At 38.5% G+C, this 12,857-nt stretch overlaps 1 protein-coding gene and 1 pseudogene across 1 annotated transcript in view; one reads left to right on the plus strand and one right to left on the minus strand.

Annotated features, from left to right (window-relative positions):
* Positions 1-12,857, minus strand: part of LOC115226459 (zinc finger protein 208-like) — a gene marked incomplete at its 3' end in the record, with an annotated part of 53,502 nt that overhangs the window by 38,127 nt on the left and 2,518 nt on the right. Inside the window, exon 2 of the mRNA XM_029797455.2 lies at positions 82-1,386. Coding sequence (XP_029653315.2) covers positions 82-1,386 — 1,305 coding nt within the window. The remainder of the gene's footprint in view (positions 1-81; positions 1,387-12,857) is intronic.
* On the plus strand, positions 10,600-10,756 carry LOC115226819 (annotated as a pseudogene).

A 12,857-nucleotide genomic window follows, 5' to 3' on the forward strand; every position in this document is an offset into this window, starting at 1 on the left:
TATGAATATTTTTGTGAGTGTTTAAGGAATTCAGTTCAGAAAAGGATTTGCCACATATAACACAGGTGTGCGGCTTTTCACCTGTATGAGTGCGTTTATGTCTAGTTAAGTGACTGACTTCAGTAAAGTATTTACCACACACTTCACAGTGATAGGGTTTTTCTCCTGTGTGGATACGTTTGTGTTTGGTTACATGCCCAGTTTCGGAAAAGGACTTCCCGCAGATATCACACTGATGGGGTTTCTCTCCTCTGTGAATACGTTTGTGTCTCATGAAATCGCTACTCGTGGAGAACGACTTGCCACACATATCACAGTGATACGGCTTCTCTCCTGTATGAATGCGTTTGTGTACAGTTAAGTAACCGCTTACAGAGAAAGACTTACCACAGATGTCGCAGTGATAAGGCTTCTCTCCTGTATGAATATATTTGTGTGAGGTTAAGTGATTGCTTCTAGAGAATGATTTACCACAGATATCACAGCGGTACGGTTTCTCTCCTGTATGAGTACGTCTGTGTCTAATCAAGCTACTGCTTCCAGAAAAGGATTTACCACAGACATTACATTGATATGGTTCCTGTCCACTATGAGAAAGCTTGTGTCTCATTAAAGCACTGCTCTTAGAGAATGATTTACCACAGATATCACACTGATATGGAGGCTCACCTATATGAATGCTTACATGTTTAGCTAAATTACCGGTTAGAGAGAAAGATTTACCACAGATATCACACCGATATGGTTTCTCCCCTGTATGAATACGCACATGTTTAGTTAAATCTCCAGTTTGATAGAACGATTTACCACAGACGTCACAATGATATGGCTTCTCTCCTGTATGAATATACTTGTGTTTACCCAAGTTACTACTTGTAGTGAATGATTTACCACAGATATCACAGTGATATGGCTTCTCTCCTGTATGAGTAAATTTGTGTGTAGATAAGTTGCTTATCTGAAAGAACGATTTACCACAGATATCGCAGGAATATGATTTGTCTCCAGAATGTATATGCTTGTGTTTAGTTAAGGTACCACGAAGAGAGAAAGCCTTACCACAGTTGTCACACTGATAAGGTTTTTCTCCTGTATGAATTCTTTTGTGAGTGAGTAAAATATTTATTTGAGAGAATGATTTCCTACAAACACCACAGCGATGAGGCCTCTCTCTTGTGTGAATGCGTTTGTGTACAGCTAAGTGACTATTTACAGAGAAGTATTTATCACAGATATCACAATAATATAGCTTCTTGCCTCTGTTAACATATTTGTCTTTAATTTTCAGAGAAAATGATTTTTTAGGGATACCAGGATGGTATGATGATTCTTCAGTCTCCTTTGACATCTCTTCAAGAAAATAAGAATCAATTTTTAAGTTTCTTACTTAAATTGTATCATTAGATTTCTTCTCTTAAATTGTATCATTAGATTTCTTCCATTATATCATTAGATTTCTTCTCTCACAACAATATATGTACATCTTCTTGTTTAACTTTTAATAGTTTATTTCTTTCAAATATTCTTCAAAAGTATTTTCCCATCAACTATGATTTTCATCAGTATTTCATGATGCAATGAATGAACAGATTTGAAAATCCATCCAATTCTTTCAACAAGTAGAGAAATGTTGCAATTAATTTCAATTTAGAAGAAATATTTCATTGTAGTTTACAATAGATTTATTTAAACAGTGAAGGCACACAGCCCAGTGGTTAGAGCATTAGGCTCGCAATCACAAGGTAGTGAGTTCGATTCCTGGACTGGGTGCTGTGTGGTGTTCTTGAACAAGACACTTTATTTCATGTTGCTCCAGCTAATTCAGCTCTAGAAATGAACTGTGACATCAATGGCACCAAGCTGTATCAACCTTTGCCTTTCCCTTGGATAACATCAGTGGTGTAGAGAGGGGAGGCTGGTATGCATGAGCAATAAGGCGGCGAGCTGGCAGAAACATTAGCATGTTGGGCGAAATTCGTAGCCGCATTTCGTCTGTTACGTTCTGAGTTCAAATTCCGCCGAGGTCGACTTTGCCTTTTGTCCTTTCGGGGTCGATAAATTAAGTACCAGTTACGCACTGGGGTTGATGTAATCGACTTAATCCGTTTGTCTGTCCTTGTTTGTCCTCTCCGTGTTTAGCCCCTTGTGGGTAGTAAAGAAATAGGTATGCATGAGTAATCACTTGTTTTCCATAAACAACCTTGCCTGGACCTGTGCCTTGGAAGGGAACTTTACAGGTGCAATCCCATTCCTGATCGAAGGGGGCCTTTTATATAAACAGAGTTTTATTTGTTCTGTAAGGCATTTTGTTCTAACCTTTAAAAGATGACAAATGTTGAAGACAAATTTGAGGTGAGTAATTCTTTGATGCCAAAGTTATCTGATATTCTTGTAGATACTGCAGACTAGAAATGCTGCCATCAATCTCCGTTCAGTTATATATTTGTTGTACGTCATGTTTTTCTTTAGTCTTTAAAAGATAATAAATGTTGACAATGAATCTGATGGAAGCAATTCTTTGATGTCACAGTTGTCTGATATTCTGAAATAAGAGAGAAACAACAGTATTAGATATAGAGGATATTTTAACCCTTTCGATTCCAACCTGGTTGAAACCGGCTCTGGCTCTGAGTACAATTGTCTTGTTTCCATAAGTTTTAAATTAAAATCTTCCACCAAACCTTAGTCACATTTTATGTTCCTAACACTAGCTTAATGGTAACTAAGTTATTTTACTGAATTCTTTGTTATATTTAAAATAATTGAAAGAAACACAGAGCATCTCAACAGAAGTATGGTAACAAAAGGGTTAAAATATATAATAGAGAAACAATTCTTAACCCTTTTGATACCAACCTGGCTGAAACCACTTCTGGCTCTGTAGTACAGATGTCTTGTTTTCATAAGTTTTGAATTAAAATCTTCCACCAAACTTTAGTCACAATTTATGTTCCTAACACTAGCTGAATGATAACTAAGTTATTTTACTAAATTCTTTGTTATATTTAAAGTAATTGAAAGAAACACAGAGCATCTCAACAGAAATATGGTAACAAGAGGGTTAAAATATATAATAGAGAAACGATTCTTAACCCTTTCGATACCAACCTGGTTGAAACCATCTCTGGCTCTGTAGTACAGATGTCTTGTTTTCATAAGTTTTGAATTAAAATCTTCCACCAAACCTTAGTCACAATTTATGTTCCTAACACTAGCTGAATGATAACTAAGTTATTTTATTAAATTCTTTGTTATATTTAAAATTAATTGAAAGAAACACAGAGCATCTCAAAATAAATGCAGTAACAAAAGGGTTAATAGCTGAAATGAAACAGTGGAAGTGTTACTACATTTCTCCAAAGGTAAGTTGTAGAAGTAAACATTCACCTGAACAACTGAACTTTACTTTTCAAGTTGGAACGACTCCTCTTCCGCTTTTTGTGGAAGGGAGGAAAGCCACTTGTGAGGCGCTCCGTTTGCTGCCAGGAACCGTTAAAGGGTGGACTGGGAATGCCCCTGGCTGATGATGCGCAGACATGCGTTGAGGCTGAGCCACCTCTGGTGCCACCTGGAGGGTGATAAGGTGTGGAGTTCGCTGGCGGAGGAGTTCTTGCCATGACTGGCCTCTTTGGAGAAATTTAAACCTGGTTTCATTAAAAGATGTAACCTGACTTTATGGCAGAAGGGTTAGGCGCTCTGGCTGATCCACAAGACGGGCAAGGCCAGCAGCAGGAATACCACCTCGGTGTTCTATAGAGGGCTGGTAGAGGCAAAAAACGATGACATCCTAGGAGGGGCTCTGGGGTTCGATGAGAACCAACTTGCCAACCTGTTCAAAAAAACTTTCAGGCCGAGGTACTTGGATAACTTTCAAAAATCCCACCTGGCAGTGCTACAGGAATGCTGTACCTGTTCACAATAAGTTATCCAGGCACGAAATGTCAGAGCCATCGACGTGTCCAAGATGCGGGTTGGACAATGAAACTGTCCAGCACGCTTTTGTACAATGTCAGGAGCTATCCAAGTTACATCGAACACGTGCTGTCGCATCTGGGACAAGTACAGGTGTCAGCTGAATCTATAATAAAGATGATACCGCCAACTGGACTCTCAAAGGAAGGTAAGGCATGTTTTGACTGTACGGTTGCAGTACTGAAAGAGTGTGTTTGGAGGACTAGAATGGAAGGTTCTGTGACAGGGTCCTTCATCTCTGGCCCCGGTTTGCTGTCTTACTTCATATACCATCTGAAGAGCAAGATGGGGTTGGAGAGGAAGACCCTGCCACTGAGAGAATACGAGAAACGATGGAAGGATGTGATGAGAAAGGTGGGCGTTAGTAACCCAGCTTAATCATTGATGAAAGGAAGACAGTTGCTGGGCCTTATAGGCTGCTGGGTTCGATCTTTTGAACTTTTATTCGTTTTCTTTCATTAAAAAAAAGTTCTAGTTAAAAGAAAAATTAATCGTTATATAAAATATTTTAAAACATAATAAGCGCAGGAGTGGCTGCGTGGTAAGTAGCTTGTTTACCAACCACATGGTTCCGGGTTCAGTCCCACTGCGTGGCACCTTGGGCAAGTGTCTTCTGCTATAGCCCCGGGCTGACCAATGCCTTGTGAGTGGATTTGGTAGACGGAAACTGAAAGAAGCCTGTCGTATATATGTATATATATATATGTATGCGTGTGTTTGTGTCTGTGTTTGTCCCCCTAGCATTGCTTGACAACCGATGCTGGTGTGTTTATGTCCCCGTTACTTAGCGGTTCGGCAAAAGAGACCGATAAAATAAGTACTGGGCTTACAAAAGAATAAGTCCCGGGGTCGATTTGCTCGAGTAAAAGGCGGTGCTCCAGCATGGCCGCAGTCAAATGACTGAAATAAGTAAAAGAGTAAAAGAGTATAATGCTCATTCGAACTCATATAACTTTTTTGTATTTGTTTGTCTTGTAATGTCCCTTTCTATGTACGATCCTTTTGATCATAATAAAGATTTCATTTCAAACTTGAAGAAAAAAAGCCTTGCATATTTGTTCTTCCCTGTTCCATTTGTGTATGTAAAATCCGCAAATTTCCAAGCAGAAAACAGAATCGAACTGTTATTTGCTTCCACGGAAATACATACCCGAAGTGAAATGTTTTGATTTTGTCGAGTTATATCGAAGGAATGCCAAAAATTGATTTGGAATCAAACAGAGAAAAGAATATTGATTGTTAAACACCAAAAACCATCCACATATGTTATTAGCAACCTAAATTACAAACTGATCGAAGTCAAGGAAAAATTTATGGAAAAAAAGTACTTGTCACATTTGTCTTAAATTCTCTCAACTTCAGGAACAACAATGATTAACAAATGTGACTCTCTTTTTACTCTTTTACTTGTTTCAGTCATTTGACTGCGGCCATGCTGGAGCACCGCCTTTAGTCGAGCAAATCGACACCAGGACTTATTCTTTGTAAGCCCAGTACTTATTCTATCGGTCTCTTTTTTGCCCAACCGCTAAGTGACGGGGACGTAAACACACCAGCATCGGTTGTCAAGCAATGCTAGGGGGACAAACACAGACACACAAACGCATATATATATACATATATACGACGGGCTTCTTTCAGTTTCCGTCTACCAAATCCACTCACAAGGCTTTAGTCGGCCCGGAGCTATAGCAGAAGACACTTGCCCAAGATGCCACGCAGTGGGACTGAACTCGGAACCATGTGGTTGGTTAGCAAGCTACTTACCACACAGACACAGGTACGTTTTTTCAATAAATTTTTCCTTGACTTCAATCAGATTGTAATTTAGGTTGCTAATAACGGTACTGCTTGCGAACAGTGGTCCCGATGCGCGCACTCGCGTAGTCGCACTAGCTAGTCGTGACTAGTCGATCCTACACAAAGTAAATAATTTTTGTTAAACAAAGTAAATAAAGCACACAAAAAACAAAGTAAATAACACACAAAAACACAAAGTAAGGATCGACTAGTCATGACTAGCTAGCGCGAGTGCGCGCACCGGGGGCCACTGTTCTCAAGTAGTACCGTTATTAGCAACCTAAATTACATTCTGATATTGAAGTCAAGGAAAAATTTATTGAAAAAAAGCACCTGTCACATTTGTTTAAAATTCTCTCAACTTCAGGAACAACAATGATCACCAGTTTCTAAGCTCAAAGATGATACAACAGTACAAATAATGATGCAATACCTGCAATGTAATTTATTTAAACAGGTAGGGAGAAAAGAAGATATCGGATATTACTCATTTTGCCCCTCAACCCTACAATTTACTATCGCGATCCATTTATCACTCTATTACAGCGAGGGCTACAAATTTAATACTAGTCATATTAAACAATCGATCAAATAAGTTATCACTTTTACACTGCTGAGTAAAGGACTTACTAGTATTTTTCCATAAATTTCTAATTTCTGTTTCCCATCTCGTCTAGTCTTAATCTTCCGTAAATAATTTCCTTGTGGAATACAAGAAAGTTGTAAAAGAAACCGACACGGTAAAATGAAACGAAACGTACTATAACTCCGTAGAGTTTTGCATTTCAAACTATTTCTTCCGGCTAATCTGAACGTGATTTCAAATATACCCTGCACTATTCAATTAACATCTCCATGGCATATAATCCCTAATACGTTTATAATCATTAAGTTCGTGGGATCTTTTCTGTTGCTGTCACAGACTTCAAATTTTTTTTTAAGGTTTCGTTCCAGTTTTCAAATTTGACAAACTGATTTAGTTTTGTATGCTAATTATAGAGGTGAAAATCATTTTTGCCATTAATTAATAAATAAAAAGTTAATAGTTTTTTTAAATTTGCAAATTTTGGGTAATTTTAGCCAATCGAAAGCCACAGGCACATTGGTGCCCATAGTAACAAGCCATGGTGTTGTCTGCTTAAAATTACTACAAGTACAACGTGTAATTTCTTAACCTATTTTTCTTTTACGAGTACCAATACTTTCGTTTTTAGATTTTCGCTACAAAAAAAAAAAAAAAATGGGCAATCTTTCGTCTCTAGTAGACCTTTCCGTCGATTTCCGTAAAAAAATTTTTTTTTTTTACATATGGGCTTGCGGGAACTTTTGAAGTAATGAGAGCGAAAGAGACTAAGAGAAAGCGATTGGATGACGAGGGAAGTTCTTTTGAAGTTACTGTGCATGGCAAGCATTGATGTACATGTGTGTGTGTGTGTGTGTTTGATGGGGTGTGGGAGACAGACAGTATGTTGTGTAAGTGAAGTGCTTCTGTTAGTGTGTGTGAAGAGACAGAGAGAGTAATGTGTGAAAGAGAGAGATAACTGAAATTTTTTACTCGGTGTATGTGTATATGTATGTATATTACTTCAAAAGTTCCCGCAAGCCCATATGTAAAAAAAAAAAAAATTTTTTTACGGAAATCGACGGAAAGGTCTACTAGAGACGAAAGATCGCCAAAAAATGTATTAATTGTTTACATGAGCTGAGCTATTACCGTGGCTGGCAATAAAGTCAAAGGAAAAACGACACACTTTTGGCTAGGAAAAAAAAGTCACAACCAATTTATGGTGGCCGGTAATGAAGTCACAATTTTGTTAAGAAAAAAAAGTCAGGCGCAGGAGTGGGTGTGTGGTAAGTAGCTTACTTACCAACCACATGGTTCCGGGTTCAGTCCCACTGCGTGGCACCTTGGGCAAGTGTCTTCTACTATAGCCTCGGGCCGACCAAAGCCTTGTGAGTGGATTTGGTAGACGGAAACTGAAAGAAGCCCGTCGTATATATGTATATATATATGTGTGTGTGTGTGTGCGTCTGTGTTTGTCCCCCTAGCATTGCTTGACCACCGATGCTGGTGTGTATATGTCCCCGTCACTTAGCGGTTCGGCAAAAGAGACCGATAGAATAAGTACTGGGTTTACAAAGAATAAGTCCCAGGGTCGAGTTGCTCGATTAAAGGCGGTGCTCCAGCATGGCCGCAGTCAAATGACTGAAACAAGTAAAAGAGTAAAAGAGTAATCAAACAAAAATATTCAAGTCAGTCACAATTTATTAAAGTACCATAAACAATTAAAGTTATAAAGCAGAAAATGGATCTTTTCGGTTTGAACGGCAGTTTTTTTCTAGCGGTGTCATATGAAATTGTCACCCATAATTATGACCCTAGTATCAATCTATTGCATTTCAATCTGTTTTAGGGTTAGGGGTTGGGAGGGAAGGGTATCTTTTTTCTTTACAAATGTAAATAAACCCGATCTGTTTCTTAAACGAGGGACATATTCATACGGCACAGAATGTTTTTTTTTTACCTCAATAGACGTCACTGATTGGTTGAAATTGCAGAAATTGAAGAAGAAAAAACCCAAATATCTTACAAACTATATAATATTCTCAATAAAGCCAAGAGAAAAAGATGTTTTATAAACACATTTTACCAGTATACGAAGTTTAAAATTTTTTAGTTACCTAGAAATTATGTTAAAAACTGCCGGTCAAACCGAAAAGATCCCTTTTTTCTGATGATTTTTCCTTTAAAATTGTTTCTATAAAAAAAAACGATAAACGTCGCCCTTTTCAAGCCTAGACAGGCTCATGGGCCCGGTTTCTGTGGCATATGTGTTCCCCCCAGCTGGACGGGACGCCAGTCCATCGCAGAAATTGTTTCTATGCTTGTTCGAAAATTTGTTTTGCATTATTGCAGGTGGGGCTCAGTTAGAATTTTCTTTTGGTCGAGTAAACCATTCCGCTCAAAAGGTCCCTGAATAAGGGTTATTTAAGGATGTTGAACGAAACACCCATGTTTCCAGAGGTGAATTATTCAAACCCCAAAGAATCCCTCTCAACACATGGCTATGATGCTCCCCCACTACTTCTGCTCGTGATCAGAGACGCACATATCGTCAGCCACTTAGGGACATGCTCAACTGGTTATGGTCAAACAACTGACAAGCAAATCTGTGGTATTGAGCAGAATATTTGCTGTAGCCCATCTTTTATACCAAGACAAAACAATGTACATGATAACACTTCCAATCAGTTAAGATCAGAAGCCATGAGAGCCACTGCCTGGTACTGCATCGAAAAGGAAGATGAGGTTAGAGAGGAGAGTGCTGTTTGATAGCAAGTTTTCTGAAAGGTGGGTGAATTGTGCAAGAATGGCCAGTGAAAATGGACCAATTCTGAGGTTTTGCCTGTAACTGAAAAAGGTATTATAAAAGGAGAAAGGGCTCTCTACCCCACTTTTGACCAGGCTTCCGTGGCTTTTATGGGTTTTTCCACGTGAGACCTTTTCTTTTTTTTTTTGAAGTGTCTCCTCTATTGGGAGTTTTTCGTTGTTAAACTGCCTTTTTACTCGATGTTTTCACAAACGGACAAAACCCTTTGTAACCTTTCGTCCTGTTTTGTCCCTTTATGTTTACCAATCATGTTTGTCAGCCCTTGTGGCCAATAAACAGAATTAATTATTATTATTACTATTAAAGTAGTGAGCAGATAGAACTGTTTGCATGCTGGGTAAAATGCTTAGCATGATTTCTTCTGGATTCAAGTAAACTTCGCCTATCATCATTTTGAGCTCAATAAAATAAGTACCAGTTGAGCACAGAGTAATTGACTTATCCCTTCATAGAAATTGCTAGACTTATAACAGACATTATTAACCCTTTCATTACTGTATTTATTTTGAGATGCTCTGTCTTTCTTTCAATTACTTTAAATTAAAGAAAGAATTTAGTAAAATAACTTAGTTACCATTAAGCTAGTGTTAGGAACATAAATTGTGACTAAGGTTTGGTGGAAGATTTTAATTCAAAACTTATGGAAACAAGACATTTGTTCTACAGAACCAGAGGTGGTTTCAACCAGGTTGGTATCAAAAGGGTTAAGAATTGTTTCTCTATTATATATTTTAACCCTTTTGTTACTATATTTCTGTTGAGATGCTCTGTGTTTCTTTCAATTATTTTAAATATAACAAAGAATTTAGTAAAATAACTTAGTTACCATTCAGCTAGTGTTAGGAACATAAATTGTGACTAAGGTTTGGTGGAAGATTTTAATTCAAAACTTATGAAAACAAGACATTTGTTCTACAGAGCCAGAGCCGGTTTCAGCCAGGTTGGTATCAAAAGGGTTAAGGCAGCAAGGTGGCAAAGTCATCAGAATGGTGGGTGATGGCTTAGTGGCCTTTCATCTGTCTTTACATTCTGAGTTCAAATTCTGTGGAGGTCAACTTTGCCTTTCATCCTTTTGGCATTGATAAAATAAGTACCAGTGGAACACTGGTGGTGGTGGTGTGTGTGTGTGTGGGGGGGGGTGTAATCGACTTGGTTCCTCCCTTGAGATTAATGATCTTCTGCCAAAATTTCAAACCATTATTATTACTACTAAGGTGGTAAGCTGGCAGAATTGTTAGCACGCCGGCTAAAATGCGTAGCCGTATTTCGTCTGCCGTTACGTTCTGAGTTCAAATTCCGCCGTGGTCGACTTTGCCTTTCATCCATTCGGGGTCGATAAATTAAGTACCAGTTACACACTGGGGTCTATCTAATCGGCTTAATCCGTTTGTCTGTCCTCTCTGTGTTTAGCCTCTTGAGGGTAGTAAAGAAATAGATCACTTCTCGGCCTTTTGGCTAAGATCAAAGTGTAGAATCGTTAGCTCACTGGGTAAATTAATTAGTGGCATTTCCTTTGTCCTTAGTTCTGAGTTCAAATTCCACGGAGGTCGGTTTTGCTTTTGATCCTTTTGGAATTGATGAAATAAGTTCCAGTTTCGCACTGGGGTTGATGTAGTCGAACTGCTCCTCCCACCAAAAAACAAGAGTTTAAAGGACCAGTAATGATAAGGCTGTTGACTGGGAGAACACAAACATGGTTTAACCCTTTTGATACCAACCCGGCTCTGGCTCTGTAGTACAAATGTCTTGTTTCATAAGTTCTGAATTAAAATCTGTCACCAAACCTTAGTCACAATTTATGATCCTAACAGTAGCTGAATGATAAGTAAGTTATTTTACTAAATTCTTTGATATATTTAAAATTAATTGACAGAAACACAGAGCATCTCAACAGAAATATAGTAACAAGAGGGTTAAAATATATAATAGAGAAACAATTCTTAACCCTTTTGATACCAACCTGGTTGAAACCACCTCTGGCTCTGTAGTACAAATGTCTTGTTTTCAGAAGTTTTGAATTAAAATCTTCCACCAAACCTTCGTCACAATTTATGTTCCTAACACTAGCTGAATGGTAACTAAGTTATTTTACTAAATTCTTTGTTATATTTACAATTAATTGAAAGAAACACAGAGCATCTCAAAATGAATATGGTAACGAAAGGGTTAAACAGTAAGCTTGGCAGGAAAGAAACGTGCCTTCAAGCAGTACAAAAGCAACAAAAAATGGAATGTTCTACATGTAAATATGACAGAAGAAGAATTTAAGAATAAAACAGTTTTATTTAGCTTTCATAGTCCTTAGATTGAAATGATGTTAAAACTAAAGATTCTGGCCATTGCAGATGATGAGATGATGAGAAAATTTGGCTTCTTTTATAACAAAATATGTCCATAAATGGACATGAAAATATGGATGGAGAATGTTCCATAAATTACATCAACCGTTTTGTATTCATATTAAGTTTATCGTTACATTTACATATGCAAATTAACGTTCACTTCTGCCCCACTTGTGGGAGGGGCTTTCTTGCCCGGATTGGCCTCACCAGCCACCTCCGGTCTCATAGCAGCAATTCCACCAAATGATGTCGATGGTCATCTTCGAACCTGAAGGACGAACATTATTACAGAAATAATAAAAATTTTATGCAACTATAAAATAACATCAAAATTATTTTATTGGCGTTAGGAAGGGCATCCAGCCGTAGAAACACTGCCAGATCAGACTGGGCCTGATGCAGCCTTCGGGCTTCACAGACCCCAGTTGAACCGTCCAACCCATGCTAGCATGGAAAGTGGACGCTAAATGATGATGATGATGTATACATAAAATTTAAACATGCTTCCCAACCCCATGGTTCCAGGTTCAGTCCCACTGTGTGGTAGTACCATAGGCAGGTGTCTTCTGCTATAGTCCCAGGCCAACCATAGCCACGTGAGTGGATTTGGGAGACAGGAACTGGAAGAAACCCATCATATAAATGTATATACCTGCGTGTGTCTTTGTGTTTGTCCCCCAACCATTGTTGGTTTTTTTTTTCTGTCCCCACAACTTAGCAAGAGTCTTTTTATCACAGACTCAGGCCAAAGATTTGGAATGGACTACATAGACAAAAACTGAAAGACGCCCATCATATATATATATATATTTCTTTACTACCCACAAGGGGTAGGACACAGAGGGGACAAACAAGGACAGACAAAGCCATTAAGTCGATGCCATCGACCCCAGTGCGTAACTGGTACTTAATTTATCGACCCCGAAAGGATGAAAGGCAAAGTCAACCTCGGCGGAATTTGAACTCAGAACGTAACGGCAGACGAAATACGGCTACGCATTTCACCCGGCGTGCTACCGTTTCTGCCAGCTCGCCATATGGTTCCAGGTTCAGTCCCACTACGTGGCACCTTGGGCAAGTGTCTTCTACTATAGCCTCGGGCCGACCAAAGCCTTATGAGTGGTTTTGGTAGACGGAAACTGAAAGAAACCCGTCGTATATATATATATATATATAGTTAATCCAAACAAGAAAGCACAAAAAAAACACAACGCGTGGAACAAATATAGTATTATTGGACGCTCAGGAAAGAAGGAAAGGAGGGTTTAACATTTCGAGCGGAGCTCTTCGTCGGAAACATAGAAGGAAAGATCCAGAGAAGGGAGAGATTGTATTTTCCTCAGCTTAATAT

The sequence above is a fragment of the Octopus sinensis genome, linkage group LG30, assembly GCF_006345805.1.
Source record: "Octopus sinensis linkage group LG30, ASM634580v1, whole genome shotgun sequence".
NCBI lineage: Eukaryota > Metazoa > Mollusca > Cephalopoda > Octopoda > Octopodidae > Octopus > Octopus sinensis.